At 34.4% G+C, this 24,613-nt stretch overlaps 1 protein-coding gene across 11 annotated transcripts in view; it reads left to right on the forward strand.

The window, feature by feature from the left end:
• Positions 1–24,445, forward strand: part of SSBP2 (single stranded DNA binding protein 2) — a 308,559-nt gene extending 284,114 nt beyond the window's left edge. For all 11 annotated transcript variants that reach the window (XM_077866330.1, XM_077866340.1, XM_077866290.1 and 8 more), the window contains 6 exons: positions 294–348; positions 3,836–3,906; positions 7,284–7,362; positions 9,394–9,422; positions 16,639–16,737; positions 23,845–24,445. In XM_077866330.1, the coding sequence (XP_077722456.1) occupies positions 294–348; positions 3,836–3,906; positions 7,284–7,362; positions 9,394–9,422; positions 16,639–16,737; positions 23,845–23,874 (363 nt within the window). In that variant the 3' untranslated portion in view covers positions 23,875–24,445. The remainder of the gene's footprint in view (positions 1–293; positions 349–3,835; positions 3,907–7,283; positions 7,363–9,393; positions 9,423–16,638; positions 16,738–23,844) is intronic.
• Positions 24,446–24,613: the final 168 nt, after the last annotated feature.

The raw sequence follows: 24,613 nt of genomic DNA on the forward strand, positions 1-24,613 counted from the left end.
TTCTCCTTAACCTCATTATACCTGATGTGATTAAGTCATGAATAATAAATCAGTGTTAAAGGCTCATTGTTTTTGGAAACTTGTCAAAACAGTCTCAACATATTTAAGCTAAATTATATTTGCATAATGTTGAAATGATTGTACATTCAAAGAAAATAAATTATGGAGAAAATATATTTCCTTTGTGATTTTCAAATTGGATTATTATAGATAAGTCTAACTTTTCTTCTGTTTTTCCTTATATTGTTTCATGAAATGCCTTATTTTTACTGAAATTTTGTATAATTATTTAGGGTCCTCCAGGAGGTGGAGGGCCACCAGGAACACCCATCATGCCTAGTCCAGCAGGTATTGTAATCACACTAGCCACATGGGCATTTGATTATTAGAATAAATTACAAAATACAAAAATTGTTATGATGGAAGGTTAGTAGTATTCATTATCTCATTGATGGTAACAGAAATAGATGACAGGGAGCAAGTGGGAAGAAACAGGGTTCTTCAATAACTATCGTCCAATTACTTTAAGCATGTAGAAAATTCCTGTTGTGTGGGTAGCAGATACAATCAGGATGCAAATGGTGTTAATCTATATGAATTGCCCAATAATTTATCTGACAAAAAGATTCCTTGAGACTGTGAAAAAAAAATCTAAATCTCACAACTTAAAAAATTCTGCATAAGTGACACATGAAATATACATAGATCCATTAGGTTTAATCAGACCCACCATTATCTTACCAACATGGCTGTAGATATGCTTACACATCTGTATGTATATATATTAGCTAAACGTCACTATGTAGTGGAAGGAGTATTTTTTTGTTTTAATCTTGGTAAACTAAAATGTCTCAATATTTCTATAATCATTTCATAGGAAGATTTTAAATAGCTTTGTCCTTTCTTTTTGAGACTTTATTATAGACTATTAAATGTGTTGTTTCTTGAAGACTGTAATGGTAGGAGTTTACTGTGGTACAGCCCTCCTAAAATGGCTCGAACAACACCTATCAAGTGCCATGAAAAAGTTCACACCACTTGCCTCTATAATCTTTCTATGAGAAATGATTAGAGACACAACCTAAGATTTATATAGAGGGATACTCATTTGTTGTGGTTAATACTAAAATAGCAGATACAACCTTCAAACCTAATGCAATTTTAGTGAAGTTAAATTAGTTTTTATGGAATACTATGTAGTCATTAAAATTATTATCAAAGAATTTTTAATAACGTGGAGAATAAATGTTCATGATTCAGTACAATATGATCCCAATTTTATTTTAAAAAATATATAAAACAGAAATGTAGAAAGTAGAAAACAAAGAAATAGGCTAGGACAGTGTTAACTTTTGGGTAATAAAATAGATGGGAAAGTTTTATAATTAGGAAAAATTTTTAATCATGTTGCACTGTTCAATCCATATGTTCTTAGCTGGATTGTTGAAATCTAAGATGTATGGGAGCTTGAAATTAAATATCACTAATCCTACCAATAAATAGTCATTTTTAAGTTTTGAATCTTTAATTTTGAAAAACCATCAATCTGATAATTAACACAAAATTTTGCTTTGCTTCACTAACTCTTTGGATATTATCATAAACATTTCATGGATTTCTGTCCTCAGAACATCTTCACTGAAGTGAAACAGAGTTCATTCAAGATGGAATTATGTGAATTGAACATCTTGCCCACATTTGCATTCTTGTATGGTGAAATTAATGTTTAGTTTATGAAGATAGCATATGATTAATAACCACTGCACTACAATTTAAGAGAAATTTTTTGGAGAAACCACTAAACTTTGCAGTTGATATGTAATCTGAATACACTTTATCCTCTCAAGCCAGAAATTGCACCAGTATGTCTTCCTAGCCTTGTGCATACTCCTGCGGATGCATCCTTTTCACAGTCATTCCTCCAATATGAAGCCAATACCCTCCCCGCAAAAAACAGGTTCCAGAATCTATAAAGTTTTTCTGTATATAAAAAGATGTCAGATGTATTCTAGAAAATGCCAACCTTATTCCTCTCCATGTTTTTTAGATGAAATTACGTTTTTGATTGGTATTAAAAGCAATACATTTATTTTTCCTTTTACATATTTAAAATATACAGCACATTTCCTTTCCAAATTAATTACTAAAATCAGTTAAATAAAATTAGTAAGGCTAATAAAGATGAAAAGCCATTTGAAGATTTCCTATGTTTAAGAAGCAATCCAGGATTTCTGAAAGATACGTTTTTATAGGATTAAAGTATATCCCATTAGTTAAATCTCAGTCAGCAGATATTTATTGTGTGTGGCACACAGTATAAGACATGGTCCCTTTCCTTCTCTCAATGAACTTATTATAGCCTTGTTGGAAGCAGGACAAGAATAAGACAAAACATTAACTAGAATGCAAAGGAGAATTCAATGATGGGAGAGCATTCATGAATTTGGAAATAGCAGAAAACAAAATTTCATGTAAGAGGTAACATTTGCAGTGGATCTGGAGTCGTGAGTAGAATTTCAGTAGATCAAGGCTGGGAAGAAGATACTTGGAGGAAGTAAGAACAAAAATACAGAGATTCAGAAGGTTGGTCATATGCAGGAAAGAACAAGCAGCTTGGGTTGACAGGAGTATAATGGACGTAAGGATGTAAAAATAGCTAAGGCCACATGAGTCGATGGGGACCTTAGTACAAACAAGATCTGAGGTGGGCATCTCAGCATTTTCAGCGGAATGATCTATTAGTCTAGATGGGAAAATAATATTTAGATTCATGAATCACTGTACACTAACAACCAATAAACAACATCTAACTTACTCTCTAAGTAGTACACACTAAAATAATAAACTTTTTAAGATCTACTAAGCAATCTCAAAATAAAAGGAAAAGGAGTTGCCCATTTCTTGCTCTAAGGTTTATTGCCATGAGAAAGCAAATGATTTTTATCTCCTGCCTTGTATCAGTACAAGAAATTTGAAACATATTCTTTTTCAGAATAGTGAGGCTTAATACATTATATTTAAGAAAACTATAATTATGAGGAAATAGAAAACCATTTCCTGAATGTAAAATATTTGGCCTTTCACTCTAGGTAATACATGATAAAAACACATGTACTCAGAGACTTAATTAGAAATAGCTCATAGATATGAAATGTAAATTTTTAAAAATATAAAATGTTACATATTTTATATGGATATATACTATAGTCATTTTTACTATAATGTATCAAGAATAAAATGAATGAAAAAAATTTTATTAAAAGTTATACTGGAAGAAGCTGACTTTTACTTCAAGCAAGAGAAATTGTCATTCCAATTGTATAGTCTTATCCTATTCTCTTTCGTTTAGAATGAAGCCAGGATATTGCACCAGCTATTAATCATTATAAGATAAATAAACTATTTTTAAAATTGGTGTATAAGAAGCCTAAGGAAATAATGAAAAGCTACTGAATCTGAATTTTAAGAGATTTTTTTGTTATACTTGTACATATAAATTGTTTAGTGAAATCTAAAAGTATCCGTGTTTTTTTTTAAAAAAAGACAGACTTTCCTGTAATTTTTTAGATTTTTAAAGTAATGCTCCTTCTGACCTGAATTATTCAAGGGATTACTCCTAATATAGTAGGTAAATATTCCCATTTACAACCTCAGAATGATAATTTCTGAGTTGGAAAATGACTTACAAGTATTTGTTTCTGAACGTTAGTAATGACTATTTCAAGTGCTAGCTATTAATATGTATATGAATGTAGATCATCTTTGATTATTACTTTGTGTTGACTTGGGTGATAATTATAAAGAAAGATGTTAATTAAGTAATATTTTGTTTCAGATTCAACCAACTCTGGAGACAACATGTATACTTTAATGAATGCAGTACCTCCTGGACCTAACAGGCCTAATGTAAATATGAATTTTTAATAAATTTTCTAATGTATTTGAAGGCTCAAACTAAGTGCACTCCATTTCCTAGGTACCACTTAAGCTTTCTATTTTCCAGAAACTTATCAGATATCCCCAAAAATCAAATCCTTTCTATGTTCTGGGTTAAAAAAAAAACATAATACATAAAATGTATAACAAAAGATTTTGTAGCAATCCCTAAGTACCACTTAAGCTTTCTATTTTACTACCCAGAAACTTATTAGATACCGAAAAAAATCAAATCCTTTCTATGTTCTGGGTTAAAAAAAAACATAATACAAAAAATGTATATAACAAGGGATCCCTGGGTGGCGCAGCGGTTTGGCGCCTGCCTTTGGCCCAGGGCGCGATCCTGGGGACCTGGGATCGAATCCCACGTCGGGCTCCCAGTACATGGAGCCTGCTTCTCCCTCTGCCTGTGTCTCTGCCTCTCTCTCTCTCTCTCTCTCTCTCTCTGTGACTATCACAAATAAATAAAAATTAAATAAATAAATAAAACATTTTTTAAAAAATGTATATAACAAAAGATTTTGTATCAGTATAACTTAAATGTAAAGCTGAACCTAATCAATTATAAAATGTTGGTGTGTAGTTTTATCTCAAATTTTACATACTTATTAATACTATTTAAAAATGATAGGTAATATATAATCATTTATACTAACCTCAGTTTTAGCATCACCAATTTTTTCATTATGGTTGTTTCTTTTATCCTGATAAACTTGAAATAAATTAGGAAGTTGGATATACTTGTTTTTCTTTAGAGTTTTGAAATCTGGAATTTAAATATGGAAATGAGGCAGTTCTACATAAAGAATTTGGGTGTTCTTAATAAAGCATATGGTTGTGATTTTTCCACACTTAGAAAAGTATTAATTTATAAGACCTACATATTAACAAAAATATAACAGGATGGTTAATACGCAGATATATGAATATAAGATTGCCAGGATTAAATAAAAATAAGAATTCCACAAAAAAGGAATTTTCCATAATTATGCCAAAAAACAGGAATGAAATAATTATTATAATTAAGCTTCCTAGCAGTAAAGGCAACAAATCCAACCACTATAGTATGATACTTGAAATATGGCCAGTCCAAATTGAAGTTTGTTGGGACACCTGAGTGGCTCAGCAGTTGAGCCCCTGCCTTTGGCTCAGAGCGTGATCCCAGATTCCCAGGTTCGAGTCCCGCTCGGGCTCCTTGCTTGGAACCCTCTGTCTGTGTCTCTGCCTCTCTCTCTGTGTCTCTCATGAATAAATAAATAAAATCCTTTAAAAAAATTGAGGTTTGAGGTTTGTTGTAAATATAAAATATGCACTAGACTTTGAGGAGTTAGTATGAAAAAAATAATGTAAAGTTTTTCATTAAAATTTTCATACTGACTGCATGTTGAAATGATCATTTTGAGGAGTTGGATAAATAAAATATATTATTAAAATTAACTTGACCTGTTTCTTTTTACTTTTTAAAGATAGCTGCTAGTAAATCTAAATTTACTTACATAAGTTTGCATTTGCAGCTTGCATATTATTTCTGTTAAGCAATACTGCCTTCAGTTATCACTCTTCTCTTTATATAATCAAATAAATTGGCTTTCAGGAAAAAAGAAACAATTTCCTGTCAATAATGTCTGAAAGGTTTTTCCATAGCACTCTTAACAAACATTGAATAGAATAGCGAACAATGCTATTTTAGAAATTCAGCAAAAACATAGAAAACCTCTTCATAGTACAATTTCATATCTTAGAACTTGATATTTGATATGGAGGGAGTGAGAGAGGAAACCCAGAGCCTATGGTACTGAAGACATATCTGTGGGCAGCTAAGCCGACATCATCCAAGTATGTCCCATTCTGGTCCTTTAACTCGATACAAAGATAAGAGATCCAAGAAAAGTAGAAGCTGAACATGTCACTTTTTCAAATGTCATTCATCTCTGCCAGAGGTAGTAAAAGCAAATGCCTGCTAAGGGCTAGCACTGCAGTTTTATGTGCTTCAAGCATATATACCAGTAGTCTTCATAACTTATGAAAACACTGTAGGACCCAGATAAAAGGACCAAACCAAGTTAGTTCAGGGGGTTTTGGCCTTACCAGCACAAATTTCTCAGCCCAGATCTAAACTATGGTTTTGGCAAAAGCTGAATAAAATAGTAAGTTCAAAGTTAATTTCTTTAAGCTACTGTTTGAGGTGTGTTTGTGTGTATTCATTCTAAGTTGTTTACTGAAAATCCGTCTGTGTACTTTAAGCAACAAAATTTTAGGCAACAGAATTGGCATTATATCTTGGGAAAATGTATAAGCATGTAGTTTTATGATCCCAGTGATGGAAAGCCATCTTACCTCCAAACAAATAGAGATAGGTAGATATAGAAACAGATTATAGATTATATACAGTTACATGTCTGCTGAGGACAGTGGTTTTTCTCCCAAAATCCTGTGTGATTAATAAACACCACCACCCCATCTACACACATAAATACACACATACACACACACCACATTCAGTATTCTGTACCATACAACATGGAAGAGATGCTTTTGGCATGGGAAATTTTAAGAGCAAGTGTTTTTCAATAGGCTCTTTTAACTGTAAACGTAAGATAATTATAGATAACTTGTTTTCAGACTGGGTTTAGATTTCCTCAGGAGTATTCCGAGGAGATAAGGAAAAAGACTGAATGGGCAGGCCATGGCCTCTCCACGTGCTCTGCCACAGTATGTCAGTTCACCTCTGTTTTGTGCTGGGCTTCCAACTGAAAATAAAATAATCCCACTACTTTAAAGAATGTTAACTATAACTGCTGTAGAATGTCCAATTGTCATTGAACTGACATAGTTGAGACTGCCAAGAATTAACTATATTGAACTGTCCCCAAGGAGCTAAATGTATTTAACCTGCAAGATGAAATTATTTATTATGTTCGTTTGAACAAAGATAGATTGTCTGCTAAGAAAAATGTTAATGTTGGCATAAAAATGTTAAATTATTCTTATTAATAAGCCAATACTTTTAGCAGCTTCTTAAGAATCATCTCTAGTTTATAATAGTAAAATCTGTCAAGAGCATAGAAGAGAATGCTTATCTTCTCATTTGCACTGAAATGTATGTGCTTTCTAGTTGAGAATATCTGCAGAGAAATCGGGATAGGAATGAGGATTAGCCTAAAGATGGTATGAAGGAAGTAGGGCAGTCCAGTTTGAGAATCTATAAGGCTGGAAAAAACCTCCATTACTTGAAAATGAAAATAAGTTGTGGCATTATCTTCTAATGTTAAAGATAGGTATTGTAACATTGAGATAAACAGTTGTTTTCAACGTGGTCATAGTAATTTTCTTCATTTTTTAAATAGTTTCCAATGGGCCCCGGGTCAGATGGCCCCATGGGTGGATTAGGAGGAATGGAGTCACATCACATGAATGGCTCTTTAGGTAAGGATATTGAGTTTAATGTTTAGAAATCAAAACAAAACCTTAATTCTACATAGTGGATATTGCAGTTTGCAAAGTGCTTTTGTACACAGGAATTTATTTTAAAATATTTCAACTTTCACTGACTATTTTACAGTATATTAGTCATGATGACAGGAGATCATTTGAAAATCAGAAGTGTCAAATTGTTCTTAGTTCTTATTCACAAGTGTTTAATATATCAAAATCTGAGTGTTTTTGGGTAAAAGAGATACTGCTGTTCTGGGCACATAATCATACATCCCCCACCTGGAGGACTACAGTATCTTCCCAACTGGTTTGTCTCCAAAGGTCTACAGACACAATCTCAGAGGAATTTATGTTCTCTGCAAGAATTTCTTAAGTTTGTTTTTGTTTTCTAATGTTTATCTCTTTTAAAAACAAAATTGGCAATCATATTCTGAATAATCTGAACAATTCTCTTAATTTAAGAGAGAACATTGGCACATACTCTGCATTCGTGATGAAGCTGAGTTCTAGGACTGTGACTAATGGTTGGAAACATACTTCATAAACGATGCTTTCTTACCAAATGAAGCCAAATATCTTCAAGATGAACAAAAAGTTTCACTATAGTGAGGAATAGAGATAAGTGGCACCCACCTGACTAGGCCACACGGTACACTGTATGTACAGGCAGACCAAATGCAAAACCAAAACCAAAAATTTATTGGTTTATGCATTTATTTTATCTTTTATATGTTTAAATAACATTATCAGAAACTAAAAGTTGACAGTGAGGGTAGAGGCTTATGATAATTTTTTTTCTTTTGGAAAGGGACCACCTTTTACTTAGGTTGGAGTAACTAACTATTCCTGTAACAAGTTATACACAGATTTCAGGACTCCACCCAAATGCCATCCTCTGAGACTTTGAAAAGCTGTGTAACTTCAATAATCAAGAAATTATTTGCAACACATTGATAGGCTTTTGAGCTTTTAAGGTTCATACTTATTTTACATACATTTATATTTTGCCTAGATTTCAAAATCTCCAATTCTGGTAGCCACTAGCCATGGGTGACTAATTTTAACTTAAAATTAAATAAAATATGAAGTTTACTTCCTCAGTTGCACTGCCACATATCAAATGTCAATAGCCACACATAGCTAATGGTTACCATAATGAACAGCATAGAGAAACATCTCCATCATCACACAAAGCTCTACTGGTTAGCACTATTCTAGAACTTTATTTTTTAATTTATTGCAATATAATTCATTTTTGAATCCTTTAATTTATAAAATTATTCAAAAGAAAGGATGATATTTGGTCATAGTTAGAAGATTTTCAGTTATATTATTCTCTAGGATAGAAATTAGTATTGATTGTTCACTTCTCCCAAGAATCAACATAAAATTACAGTATTATTTTAAATAATATTGTAATTTATGAATCAACATAAAATTACAGTATATTTTGAAGACATTCTTACTTTTGATGTATCAGCATGAATATTGATTGCTGTCAAATTTTTAATATTATTAAAAATTCTTTGCTTTGGTTATTATAGTAAAATATGGCTCAGACTAGTATTAGATATTATTGCAGATGTCCATCTTATATTTTATCAAATTTAGAAGCATAATTTTAGAAAATATATTTCTCTCTCTCTTGCTCTCTCTATATAGACATACACATATGTATATACATTTTAAAAATTGGAATTGAATAGGATTAGTAAGTGATCTAATATTTCATTTTCAGGAATTTATGATAACAATAGTTTCCTTCATCCTGCCTAAACTAAACAAAAAAAGATGATTGGGAGCTAGAGATGCAACTCATCCTTTCATTTGCCATCAGATGATACTTATTTACCATACAGTATAAGAGAAAAGAAATTTTTTAAGATTAAAACTTTTTAAGATTAAAAAATTCAGGAGATTTATAATGGAAAATACAAAGAGTGTACTGTTTTTATTTATTTTAGAGAAATAATTTATACATGAAATCATTAATAAAGATTTTCTTTTCATATTTTGTTTCAGGCTCAGGAGATATGGATAGCATTTCCAAGGTGAGTATTATATATTGTCTATGTTGTTTTTTATTTGTATTTTATTCCACATGGAACCCTTATTAAGATTATTAGAATAATCCTATGAATTTTGTTCTTGAACAAGCATTTGAAAGTAGAGGTCCAGATAAAACTAAGTGAAAGTTAAAAATATCAATGCATATAATAAGAAAGGGTAAAATGAGTTTTTTAACATGGTAAGATGCATTTACAGGACATACTGTATACATAATTAATTGATACCCCAGTAAAACCAATTTAATTACCTTTATGATGTCACTTATTTATAACGCAAATTGACATAGTGTAGGTAATCTTTTGAAAATGTAAAGAAGTCTAGAGCAAAATAATAAGAGGCAAATTTGAAAAAGTTGGTATATGCTATAAGGGCATTGCATTTGTACATTTCATTTGTGTTTCAAACCTATATTATGGAATGCTGATGTCCTCAATCATTATTCTAGTTCCCCAAAATAGAATAGGAAAGTAATTAGAAGAAAATTATATTAATACAGGTAGGAAAGAGACCTTCCAATAGCTTGTGTCTCCATTTTTCCTCCTTTGTAGTTTGAGTATTTAAAATTAATCTTTTGCTAAGATGCATGTATTTTTTTCGAAAGAATACCTAAGTACATTTTAGGTCGTGGTGAATTTAAAATAGTTCTCTGTGGGTCAAAATATATTTAGAATGGCCGATAAGAACTAATTATTAACTACCATTAGAATGACTCTCTTAGAAGTCTGCTTTATATCAATAAATACCGAAATTCATTAAAGGATAACTTCATTTTTAATCCTACTTCTAATTTATATTCATGTGTAATAATGTAAAATTCCTGGTGCCAAGGAAAATATAGTAAGATTGATTAAGCTACAAAACCTTTTAAATTAAGAGTTTAAGCTAAGAGAGAGAGAGTGTGTTGAACTGGCATTCTGACATTCTATCTACATTGCCTGGCTGCTTGCCCTTACACATTCTAATGCACTTTGGATATCTATGTTTAGGGACAATCAGGAAGGTCTTTTTCTTTTCTTAAAATAGGTAAACATAATGAGTACTAGATTACTTCTCTGAGAAATCATATTCTAAGCAAAATAGGTAAAACCTGCAAAAGGCCTGTTTTCAAAATAGGATTCATTTTATAATTCCATTAGAGCCATCTATCTGGGAAGCACCTTTACAAGTCACGTGACCATGACTGTATTGGCTATCATAGGTATCTAACAATTGATATTAACCGAATTGTGCTTCGTGGTCACCAATAAAATTTCTAATTTTGTATTTGAGAAGCGTATTCTAGTATCCAAAGATAATCTTTATTACACAAAGGTGGGATCATCCAGATTGCTTAACATCATCTTTCTAAAATTTCCACCAATGACCCACAGCTTTGTACATTAGACAGATGTAAACAAAATTCTATATAGTAAAGTACTTTGGGTTTTCTTTTTCCAAATTTTTATTTAAATTCCAGCTAGTTAACATATACTATAATACTAGTTTCAGGAATAGAATTCAGTGATTCATCACTCACATATAACACTCAGTGCTCATCGCAAGTGCCTTCCTGAAGATTCATCACCCATTTAGCCCATCCCCCTGCCCACCTATGGGAAAGTTCTTTGTAATTTATTATCAAAGCACTTTAAAATTTTTAAATAGATTCGTAATGACAAATTAAATACCATGTTGTATCTGCCCTCATATCAGATCTACTACTATTCCTTCTTTGTTAATTTTCCTATTCTACTTCCAGAGACCACTTTTTCCATTACATTGTGCCCACTGCTGATAACATTCTCTTGCCTGGTGATGTATTGCTTATTCTTTAAGCATTAATTGACCACCCACTGTGTACTTTTGTGCTCTGGGTGTTAACCTCGTGCAGTATGAGAAGATATAAAAGACTTCTTTAAATACAAACATAATTTCTGTCCTCAAGTGGTTAGGTAGTCAGGAGTTCCTTCACTCCGTAAACATTAATGCACCAAGCATTATGCCGGGCTCTGAAAATCCCAGGATAAACAGAGTATGGTCTCTGCCCTCAAGAAGCTCAGTATAACCAATAAGGAAAAACTCTTACAAAGTGAAGTCCAAATACATTTCAATTAACATAAGAATTTCCCTCCTAAAACATGTCATTTAACCATGTCCTAGAAATGATTAGTTGTGTCTGCCTTCAGCTGAGGTCCCATACAGCTTACTTCTGCACTGCCCCCTCTCCAGGTCCATTGGTTCTGGGCTCTAGCGAGGCTGTCTGGGTGATGGTACCACTGGTGTCTCTTGCATCTCCACTACACTGTGGTCATTTTTTATCTAATCAGCACCATCATGAATACCCCCCACCATCCCCAATTATTTCTCTCCCCACCTCATTCTACTCACAGCCTAATTATTTCAGATTTTTACTCCGTACTATCCACACTATCACTAACTCCATTTCCCCCACCTTCTTCCTTTTCCAACATAAGACCAGTTATCCTAAAAAACTCTCCTCTCTTCTCATTTCCTGGATTCATTCCTTTTCATCCTGTTATTTTTCTAGTCATTCTTATTTGTGAATCAGAAGATAGTTGTGACCATTGCTGCTTAACAGTTTTGTTCAAAATCCCTTAGGGCTCCAGTTGCATCTTCGTATATTTTTTAAGCACCAGTATTACATATATATTTTAAAATTTCTTACTCCATTTTTTGTTGTTTACTAGAACTACTATTCTTTTACTAATTTTTTATTGTAAATATACTCTATTTTATCCTCTTTATACATAAGGTAATAAAGAGTACTGAATTGAGAATCAGAAAGCCTAGTTCTACTACCTATAAATTAGAGCAACGTGTTACTTAATTTCTCCAAGGCTTAGTTTCCTTAGCTGTAAAAGACAGTTTGCACTTTCCCTGCCTTCTTCACAAAACTGTTGAGAGTCGAGTATGAACATATGCTAGGAGCTCTGAAACACTATACAGATATTAAATATCTTCCTCCTCTTTAGTTATACTGTCTTCTGTGGGAAGGCTAGGAACTCACACTGTTACCTGCATTTTGATAGCACTTGTTTCATTGATAAAGTGAGCTCAAAACTCTAAAGGAAGGGTTATAAAATTATTTCTTGCTCAGTTGAGGATTATCTAGTAAAACTCATATGTATCTTTCTCAAAATGCAGAATTAATCTTTAGAAGCCCAAATGTGAAATTCTTTTCATCCCTTTTGCAACTGAAAAGTCATCCATTTAATCAATGGAACAAAAATATTTTCCCTTGGAGCTGTTTTAGGAGTTGGGGGTGGAGAAGAGCATATGGTTTATTTTCTTAGAAGGAAATTCTGCAGTTCACATTTAACATACTTAACATTTATATTTTTGAGTTTGAAAAAAAAAACATATCAGAGAGGGCCAAATTTGATCATATCATGCTTAATAAATTATCAAAGAAATCTTTTCAACCTGAAGCTTTCTGACTCCAGAACCTTAGTTCCAATTAAAGATCCCACACTCATCACAGGGGACTTAATCGACAACTATAGATCTCTGTCATCTTCTCAGTGTGGCCTGGGTCCTAGCTTACTGTGTCCCCTGAGAGAACCATGACTAGCATTGTGTTCTTTTGGGGGGCTGACAGAGTCAAAACAATAGTCTGTGAAACTTGTTATTGGCAGCCTCTGAGAAATCAATTCAAAATCCACCTTGAGGGAATCCCTGGGTGGCTCAGCGGTTTAGCGCCGCCTTCAGCCCAGAGCGCAATCCTGGGGTCCCGGGATCGAGTCCCACATCGGGCTCCCTCAGGGGGCCTGCTTCTCTCTCTGCCTGTGTCTCTGCCTCTCTCTCTCTCCGTGTCTCTCATGAATAAATAAATGAAATCTTAAAACACACACACACACACACACACACACGCACCATCCACCTTGAGAGGGCTTCAAATAATGTCAATATTATTTTATTCCAATTATGGACAGAATCAAAATTTCTGTAAATGTGCACTTTCTTAATAGGAGTTTGAACAAGTTTGGAATAATTTCTGAGGGTGAGTAGAAGGAACAATAATTTAATTAAGAGATGATATGGAAAAATACTTGCAAGATAAAATCAGAGAACAGAGGGTCTAAGGGAATTAAATGTGTTAGCCAGAGGAAATTGTGTGTGTGAGAGTGTGTGTGCATGCATATGCAAGCACGTACACAGACATGCTTATATGTAACATTCGTGTATGAGGTCATAGCTTAAGGGAAGCACATTCCAGTTTGAAGAAAGGGTTAATGAGAATGTAATAAAATCCCTTGAAGACGGGATTGGTATAATACTAACTATACTTTTTTTTTTTTCTAACTATACTTTTATAGCTAAATTCTTAGAGTACAAGTAGAAAATACACATTAACTGGAGTAAGAAGTGTAACCAAAGTGCCCAATGTAGCTAAAAGTGATATTTACTTGGGTTCTTTTGTACTCCCTACTCCATAATTATGTGCTCAAGCTATTGAAGCATGCTTTTTTGACTGATGTAAGCCCTTTTTCTGTAGCCTTGATCTAAGTCAGTCATATTCTTGCCTGGATGATGAAATCTACTGGGAACTGCACACAAACATAGCTACAGTTAAATGTAACGTACACACAGCCCATTGCCACCCACACTCATAACTTGTTCTGGGCTGGTACCTGGAACCCTGTCTTAGCTGTTCTTAGACACCAGTATTAAGTATGTCTTTAGCCTGTGTCTTCATCAGGTCCCTCGTTGGATCACGGACAGCACAATATCCATAAGAACCCTCTAAGAGGGCAGCCCGGTGGCTCAGCGGTTCAGCGCCACCTTCAGCCCAGGGCCTGATCCGGAAGACCAGGGATCAAGTCCCACGTCAGGCTCCCTGCATGGAGCCTGCTTCTCCCTCTGCCTGTGTCTCTACCTGTCTCTCTCTGTGTGTCTCTTATGAATGAATGAATGAATGAATGAATGAATGAATGAATGAATGAAATCCTCATTGAGAAACCTGCTGTTTTCACATTTTGCAGTGATTACTTCAGGTTAAAAAAAGCAAAAACAAGTTTGTCTTATCATTTGAAGATTCTCAAATATGTCCACTGAGCTGTATAAGAATAAATTTCAGAGACCTGATACTAGCTGCTTTGTATGCTGAATATGCTGAATATGTCCTTTTGTCTTCCTACCAATGTTCTTAGATCTCTTCCTCCCACCCCCAAAAAAGTATATACTGCTGAGCCACCATGCCATGAACAGATTGCATGGAAAACAGAAATAATAAAAGAACTGTTTCAGAAGTATTTAAATAATAATGCAAACAAAAAAAAATAAACATAAAAAAATAAATAATAATGCGGTGTTACTTTCAAATTTTAAATATTTTGAAATCAACATTTTGAGTCAGTAATTAGATTTGAGGTTAGCTACACTTTCAAAATTGTAAATTAAGAAATGATGCATGGGACAGTGCAAGAAGAGACAGAGAGCGCCCACCTACATCAGAGATGTGCTGTTCCTCTCAGGGCACCTCAGGTTCCACAGGGAGCATGTTTGTTAAACAGAAATGGGAAGCTTCCAAGCATATCCTTAAATATGCTCATATATACATTAGATTATTTTTTATTCTGGGATTACTACTTTCATTATGTATAAAATGACAAATCTGCCTTCACCAAAAACATTTTGGCTGAAGATTACAACATTTTTATAAATTTAGTTTTTTTTAACTAAATCAGCATTAGCATTCCTGTTTTCAAAGTATAATTGATTATTTTATAAATAACTTTAATAATTAATGAGCTATAAAATAATACACTTAGTTAAATTTTCCTTAAATGTTTTCTTAGGAAATGAAGTTATCCATGTTCATTTGAAAGTGTGGTTGCTTTCCTGTATACTTGAGAAACTAACATTTTCAAAGAAAAATTTATCCAAAAAAAGAATCCTCTTTAAGCTATTAACTGTGGTTCCCCAGCACTTGGGGTACATTGGCAAAACCGAGCTCCTATGGACTTCAGAGGATTCTTGTTCTCAGATCTTCCCTGTGGGATGCACAGCAGGACAAGATATAAGCTGTATTTCCACCAGTTCATCTACCTGTCTCTGCTTTACGGGTTAACCATATTCTAAAACAGCACATATTCTTCTGGGAATAACTCATTCATGAAATTTTAAGTTTTATGACATAACTTTATTTTAGTTAAGTCAAAATCTTCAGAACAATTCCTTTAAAAAATCTAGAACTTATTCAAAAGGAGAATATAAAATGGAAATGGCTCGGGAAAAAATCTAAAATCTTTCTTCTGTTTGAAATAACAAATAAAAAATTTTAACCTTGAAGTTTATTTTTACAAGTCACTAAATTAGACCTGGAAAGAGGTCCTCAGTTACAGTTGCAATACATGCTTTATATGGCAGTGCCATTCTGTATTTCCTGTGGATATGGAGTAGCAGCTGACCTCCCACAGCTAAAATTGCACAGTAATAACAAGATTAGCACATTTAGTAGAATAGGAAGCAATATGCAGCTAACTTAGTGTTTGATTAGGTTGCCAATATCAGCCATTTTATCTTAAAGTTTCAAAGTAAATCTACTGTTCAACTAATGATAGGAAAAGATTCTAAACCAATTTACTTTGAGCCTTCTTTTCCTCCACAAGTGCATATTGAATTCTCAAGTCCTAAGGCAGTTCTCTTGTTCTTAACTATACTTGTTAACCATCTTCCTTTTTTCCCTATGGTCCACATTAAAAAAAAAAAAATAGTTGAAATAATATTACTATGTAAACCACATGTAGAATTAAGGGGAAATGTTTTTAAACAGTGACCTTTGAAGTTTGATTAGTAAAATTACCAAAAGCAAGTTACTATCCCATCATGCCTGATAGTGGGTAGGCTCTCTTCATCATGTCCCTGCTGGGAATGTTTTTTTAACTCTATGGAGTTCCAGGAACTCTATAAGCTAAGGGTGAGAAATTGAATAAATATTGATTCTGAGACTAAGAAAGCAGTTGTGCTTGGTTATTTGGGGGTTTTTGTTTGTTTTTTAATTTCCATTTGGGAGAGCATTAGAACTTGTCAAGGTGTAAAGAATGAACTAGAATACACAGTAAAAGTCTAAGATTAGAATTATAAGTCTGCTTTGTCCTTAGAGATGCTGCTGTAGATTCCATTTTTGAAACAGTACAATGCAAGAGGGAAATTAAAATCTTCAACAATGCCTTGTTTTCTAAATCTTGTTTACAGAATTCTCCCAATAATATGAGCCTGAGTAATCAACCGGGCACTCCAAGGGATGATGGCGAAATGGGGGGAAATTTCTTAAATCCTTTTCAGAGTGAGAGTGTAAGTATTCCCTTGATTATATTATTATATCCAAAATTTATTCTGAAGCTTTTCTATTAGAGTATATTCATAAAGCCATTATTATGACTGTTCACCTAGAGCTCAATAGGTTGATCTTTTAAGTTAAAAAATTAAGTGGAATTTCTGTAGAAAATTTTTAAAAAATTAACTTTTGCTTTTTGTTCCTGTTCTATGTACATAGTTACAAAAACAAAAAAAACATAATACTGATTTTCTTTTAGATAACATTTACTATAAAAGAACATACTGGAAACAGGTTGCACATTTGATAGTTTTTACAAGTTTTCACACTATTAAAATGTCTGGACTCATTGCAAAACCAGGTCTGTTCTCAGTACTATCCTTACGACTCTGAACCTTCTCTATGAGATGTTTATACTTCATGCACTAGACCTCACTGGACTGAAGGCCTAATAATGTTGGTCTATTAACCTGTTATTTACTTTTAACTTGAGCTGGATACCAGAGTTATTTTTAGAGTATGATTACGATGTTAAGCAAAGGTGATATCATTCCATATCTCCATAGAAGTAGACAGGAGCTAAAAGAGAAGCAATAAAATACATTCACTCATTTAACAATTACTGAGCACTTACCACAGTCCAAAGCAGTATGTGACACACTGGAGAGACCAAAAAGACAATATGGTGTCTTTTCTCAAGGAGTTATTACATAATACACTGATTTTTTTTTAACCTAAATTTTCACATTAAAAACACCTACAGAATTTTTAGAAATACAATTGCCCAAAAGTCTCCCTAGACCTAATGAATCAGAATTTCTAGGAGTAGGATTGGTCATACCTGAAAATGAAAAAGCTTTGTTAATGATGCTCATGACATGCTCTGCTAAGAACTACTAAATTAGAATATAGCATAAAGGATTTCAGAATTTCATCTTCTTAGAATCAGTGCTCCCACATATGGATTGGTACCATTAAAAGGAGAGGAGAATACTTCCCTTATTTTGCCCTAACTCAGCCTTTACCAGAGATGATACCATCAAAATTTGAAGCAGTGGCTAGTAACCTATCTACTTTTGCATGGAATGGCTGCTTTGAACCTAAGATTGAGTGTTCGCTTGATTCTTTCACTTTTAATAAGTATCAACCCAACACCTCTGTATTGGATAAGACTTCCCCTGTTTTTAGATACTACATCTGTTAAAACTAGAAGTAATATTATACTGATCTTTGTTTTATTTGCAGTATACATATGATTAATAAAGAGAAAGTATGTACATAAAAAATTCATATAAAATAATCAACAGGTTAACCCATCAGTCATGGTGAAATAGGAAAAACATGAGAAAACCATTTAGTTTGTCATAATGCTTAGGATTATAGGAGTTATTTTTTAGATAATTTAGTTTGCTTCAAGTCAATGGACAAATTAGTTAATTTTCATTAGTTAATGTTCACCTTATCTAATTAGAAACATTTATTTCCTTTTCTGCTAATTCTTTCAGCAGTAAAATGGTATAATTCAGTGAGGTATGTAATAATTAACTCAGTTCAATTCAACATTTCTTGAGCCTCTTATATGCAACGTGCTTGGTTGAGGACAAAGTATTCTGAGATAAATATAACACATCACTAACCTCAAAGAATGCAATCTGATGGGAAGAATGTGGTTACAAAATTGATTAAACCATGTGTCAGATTAGTAGGTGCTATAATAGATAGAAACCAGCCTTTTTATTTTATTTATTGATTGAGTGATTGAGGCTTTTAAAAAAAGTATAGAAGAAATACTTAATCTAGGATTAGAAAAGAAAACTTTTTTTTTAAAAGGTCCCACATGACTTTAGCTTTAGAGACAGGGGCAAGAGGACCTCTGTGCTCTCCTTCTTTCCCAGATTTGTCATTGGGGACCACTGCCTTGTGTATCAGTCAGCGGAGGGCTGCCACTTAAGAGCTGGCATCAGAAAGCTTTCTGTGGGGATCAAAGAATCAGATACAACAGGACTTGAAAATCTTCTTTGCACGGGATAAACACAAGCGTCACCCTTTAACGTTAACTGGACTACGCACATGCAAAACAGCAGATCGTTTTCTGAATGTGTGCAGAGGAAAGAAAGAAAGCAGCTGGAGCAGGGCTTCTCCCATCCCTGACTCCTGGCCCAGCCTCGCCCTCCTAGAAGCCCAGAAGAAGGTTAGACTGCCAGACTACTGTACAGAGTTAGAAGCTCCCTCCTGTTTCCTCCCTCCCTCTGTCCTGTCCCCACCCAAAAAGTCCCCAAAGGAAAAATAATTGGATGGTCACTGAGGAACTGTACCACCACCTGGAGACAGTGCAGCCTGGGAAGCATGTGCACACTGGCTGCTGCCCTCTTTTCTCTGCCCAGTGAGGGCTCTGCTGGGTTATGAAGGATGTTAATTGTTATCTACGGCTTTCTGCCTCACATCACCACACATTGTGTTGAAACCTCTTTAAAAGATCAAGAAATGAAAAACAGAGAGAAAAGAAGACTTAAAGACATTCACTGCTGACAAATGTAAGGCTTTGAAGAAGTAAATAGGCTAGGTATCCAGAAGTTAGCTTCCCTATAATCAAGGAAATATAGAACTATTTAATGAATTTTAAAAGAAAACATTTTGAATGAATGAACATGTAAATTGTAGTGGGTTTTTTAAATGTATATGACTGTGAGGAGCACATACTTTTGAGTAGTCTGCCCTTTAAGGATTTGTCAGGCATATCTTGAAGTTAAAACCACAGAAGGAGGCCTGAGAAGTGAGTGAACATCTCTTGAGTGCTTTTAATGTACCAGCCACTATCCTAGTCACTTCACACATGCTACTTCATTTAATTAATATTTATAGAAACAAAATATCCAACCCAAAGTCAGAAACCTTGCAGTGCCAACATGCAACACACAGAAAAATGTGAATCAAATGTTTCACTACTCAGCCTTTTTGGGGGGAATCATAAACAAGACCTTTATTTCAAGAAACAAACATGCCCCCTAGCGTTCAAATTCCGTAAAATGTTTGTTTTCAAAAATGAATACTACAAAAAAGCCCATTTTGGATAGTACTTTCTCGTGTTTCTCCAGTAAAGAAAGCAGTTAGTCCTATTTCTTGAATTAATTTAGCAGAATATCTTCTCCATGGCACTGAACTATAATCAGTTGAGTAACAGTGGTATTAAAAATCGTGGACTCTAATAGGAATTATAAACAAGGTGATAGGTCATCTCCTATTACCCTTACTCCTCTTTGTCATTTTCTATTATAAAGAAATCTTATATAGCCACATTTTCTTTTACATAGTCACACAAACATTAAATTTATTTCACTTTAGTTCAGCGTAGCTGTACCATTCCTTATTTATCTCTCATTAAGAAAATAAAATATATAGAGATGCTTAGAAATAGAAATGTAGTGAGATCTGAAGCATTCTTGAAGCGTATAAACAAGAGCTCATGCACATGTGCAAAGGCTTAATGGATGTCTGCAGTGGGTGCCATGGTATGTGAACTGTGTACAAAAAGGGAAAAATCACAAATTCTCTAGTTTATATCAAGGCATGCCATTTCAAAATATATTTTACGTACAAAGGCAAAATAAATTAGTACATGTTTGAAATTATACCTTAAGGGTTTTGTTTCTTTGCTTGTTTGTTTTTGCTGAACCAAACAGTTAATGACTTTATAAGAGCCATTGTATCATCTGATTAAGGACAACCAGACTCACAGAATAGTTTGGACACTGGGCAACCTCACCTCACAGCATTTGGGCACAAACATTATGACACGTCATCCCATATCAATGCACCAGGATGACGGAAACATTGCAGTATGGTCTCAGGACAGTACACCATGAATATTTTATGTCTCTAAATATGAGACGCCATTTAGCACCTTTACTTTAGGAACACCGTAAGCCATTTCTCTTGGATGTTGAAGAATAGTCATCAGTAACAGAATTCCTTTTTGCTTGCACACTCTGTGAGTTTTCCCAGAAATTGTGTGCTTTCCCTTATTTTACATAGAGGAAGCAGTTTCAGGAAAAGGCAGCAGCAGACGAGCAGTCTACAACATCAGCAGTGCAAGCCGCACATTGCCATACCGATGCTCACATGTGGCATGTATACTGTGCCACACACACTTAGAGCATCGCTTCACTTACTTGTAGTATGCAAAAATTAAATTATGCTAGATGTTTGCTAATTTTTCTGAGTTGTATTGCTTGGAGCAGATGCTCCTTTGTGACCGAATCTGGCCCTTACTTTTTAAAATCTCAGTTATTCAGGATGTATATTAAATGAGATAACCTCTAGAGTTAATTATGGATTATCCTGAAACTTTTTTTTTTCAGAAATTTCCTCTGAAATCCTTTCTGAAATGCTGTCAGTGTCTTCTACTGCCTTTAGATAATTGGCACCAAGTACCCAGAAAAATCTTTTTCTTAAAACAATGATTGATGATCTAGCTGTGCTATTTAAATTTCAAGTAATTGAAATTAAATACAGCTAATTTCAGTTCCTAACTTACACTAGCTACATTTTAAGAGTCCAGTAGCCATGTGTGGCTAATAACTGTTACATTGGACAGCACAGAATAGAATGTATCCATCATCACAGAATGTTCTATTGAACAGCACTGATTGGATCACCATTCTTATTGCCACAGTAGCTATAAAAAGCTTAGATTAAATTTTTCTGTCCCCACTTTGCCATATTCTCTAATTTTCTCTACTTTTAATAAAACCTTTGTATCCTTGTATTTTCTTGTTTATTCTTACCCCTAAAAGTCAAATATCAAAGTATAATTCTGTTTTGTCAGAGGCTGTGGATAGTTCACTGAAGCTTGCTGTCATTAATTTATAATGGGAGATTTGCATGGTATCATCTGATGAAATGAGGGGATACCTTTCTGGCACAGGGGCTGGTGGGCTCATAGCATCAGTTTTTGTCTGATTGCTTTGGGTGTTAGGTTTTGCTTTGCTCTGCTGTAACTTTTTGCTGCCACTATCAAGGGTAAAGGTGGAGAGCTTTTTCCATCAAACCGAATCCCCTTCTCTTCTCTGGAAGTGTCCCCTTTTTATCACCCTATTCACTGGAATCCAACATTAAGAGTCAGTAACGTACATAGTTTAGCTTTCCTGTACTGAAAGGAAATTGGAGGCTATTAAGTGATGAGCAAGTAGATTTTCCGTGATTTGACCGCATTTAGAGGATTAATAATCATCCCCCGATGGTGCAATGGCCCATTTTTCAGGCCTACTCATCCCCATTTATGCAGGATCAATGTGGGGTTTTGGTTTGAGCCCTAGATTTACCCCTAATGGCTTTCTGTCCCAACTTCTGTCAGCTGAGCCATGGTCACTCTGTGCCCTTCCTTCCTCAGGGCATCTTATTTTCCCTGGAAAACCCATTTTCACCTCAGTGTCCACCTTACACCTAATTTCTGGTTCCTGCGGTAGCTCAGCTCCTCTAGACCTCACCTCATTCCATTCTGCTTGCTCTCTTTTTAAAGTTCACACTCCCCTTCCCAGGATCATCATTTTTCCTGTTGGAGGCTCTGCTGCCTAAGACCAGTCCCCTCAACTTCACCCACCTCTTTTCCTGAGGCAAAATCATTATGAACATTTTTTAAGAGATTTATCTATCTATTTTAAAGAAAGAAAGTAGAGGAGGAGCAGAGGGAGAGAACCCCAAGCAGACTCCCCACTGACAAGGAGCCCAATGACTGGGGCTGGATCCCACAAACCCCTGAGGTCACAACTTGAGCCAAAATCACTAGTCCAGCACTCAACCGACTGAGCCACCCAGGCGCCCCCATTATTAACATGTTTAAAAGAATCCCCTTTTGCCCTGGTCCTCATCAGGTCCTCACCAAATATTTTTCACAAAATATTTAAAATAATTAAGGGTTTACATTTACATTTTCACCTAGAAACCCTCTTTATCTGGAGGCCATCACCATTGAGAGTGGATGCCCCTGCCCCCATCTCTGAGAATCTAGAACTGTGCTGTCCAACACGGTGCTCACTAGCTATATGGGGATATTTAAATTTAAATAAATAACATAAAAATTACAGTTCCTCAGTCACAATAGCCCATTTCATGTGTTCAGTGACCACATGCGGCTAGTGGCTTCCATGTTGACCAGCACAGGGTGTAGAACCTGTCCGTTGCTGAGGTGAGCTCTGTCGGACAGTGTTGCTCCAGAACTTTTCTGTCATGGTCCATTTCTCAGGAATATGCATATGATTGTCATAATTATCACAATAAGTGCTCTCTGTTCCTCTCTTAATAATTTTTTTCCTCTTAATAAGTTTTGAGACCTCTTTCCCAAATGCCTGAAAGCCTCACCTTTTACCAATTGTTAGCCTGAAACTGACAGGTAATGTGTAACAATAGTACCCCCTGCTCCCACCCTAAAAATATTGTGGATTGAAATTGGAGCCACAGATTAGAGGAAGACACTTCTAAAGTGTAAATCAGATTCATAAGCATTCTAAATGCTTTATGAGAACTTCTTAGGGCAAGCTGAGAGTTGTCTTTTGTTTTGTTTCATTTCCTTTACACTATTAATTAAACATTTGCTGAACACTTCCTGTATATTCAATAAATACATGGTTTTAAGGATTTTATATTTAATTCTCCCCAAGTCCCTTTAAGATAAATGCTATTATTATTAAACCCATTTTACAGGTGAGGAAACTGAAGCACAGATTGTTTAACCTTCCAACTTTACTTAGTTGGTAGGTAATGAGAGTGTCCCTCATACTTATTTCATTGTGGATTGGATTTACCCAAAATGTTACAAATGCCCACAAAACATGAATCTGGCTAGAAGGAAAAGACTGAGAGACTGGGTAATTATCAACCACCTAAGTGCAAGGAGAGAAGGAGAGTGGTCGCCTTCCAGAGGAAATATTAAAAATTTCAGGGCTTAGTCACTTCTATATAAATTTACTCTTTTTATAGCTTCTTATTTTTATGTTATATGAGGTTAAAAGCTTGAGCATAAAAGATTTTAAGACATTAAAATTCATAGTTATTACTGTTTACCAAGAAGAGCATTAGTTGCCTGTAAAAGAATTGTTGTTAAAATATGGATTCTTTTTTCTTTCTAGTACTCCCCTAGCATGACAATGAGTGTGTGATCCATTACCAAGTCTCCTCATGAAAACCACAGTGAGTCAGCCCTTCACAGAACTACTACGGAAGAAAATTATTCATCCCAGTGTACAGTTAAACAAAGGAATCTCAGTCACACAAAACCAACCTTTTTATTTCCTGCTCTCTCCCCTATTTTTTGAAGAAAGCGGGTCCAAACGTGATTCAAACAACTGTACAGAGCGGCATATGAGAATTGCCCTAAACTGAACTGCAAATAATTATCTGTGTATGTATATGTGTGGGGAAGAGAATGTATTGCATATGTGTATGTTATATGGACATATGCACATACATACATTGACCCACAGGACATTGTAAAATATTATTACATGACATCTTAAGTAGAAATAAGTAGGGACTTTTATTCCATCCTTTTTTTCACGTTTACATTTTAATTATTAAAAGTTGCTCCTGCCCCTCCCTGAACTATTTTGTGCTGTGTATATCACTGCTTTATATAAGTTATTTTTTAAGGTGAACTCAGATGTTATGGTTTTGTAAATGTCTGCAATCATGGATAGGAATAAAATTGCTTATTTGAGAGCTTTCATTAAATTGCGTCTGATGCAAGTTATCCTGTGAATCACAAAGTGTACTCTCTCAAAGAAAAGGTGTGTCCTCATCCTATGTCAAATCCAACAATTTCTCAGTTATCTTTAGTGAAAAGTATTTTTGTACTTTTTATTTAGGAAAAATACTTCAACTAGGGCGTAATGGTATATT

The sequence above is a fragment of the Canis aureus genome, chromosome 2 (genome assembly GCF_053574225.1).
Source record: "Canis aureus isolate CA01 chromosome 2, VMU_Caureus_v.1.0, whole genome shotgun sequence".
NCBI classification, from domain to species: domain Eukaryota; kingdom Metazoa; phylum Chordata; class Mammalia; order Carnivora; family Canidae; genus Canis; species Canis aureus.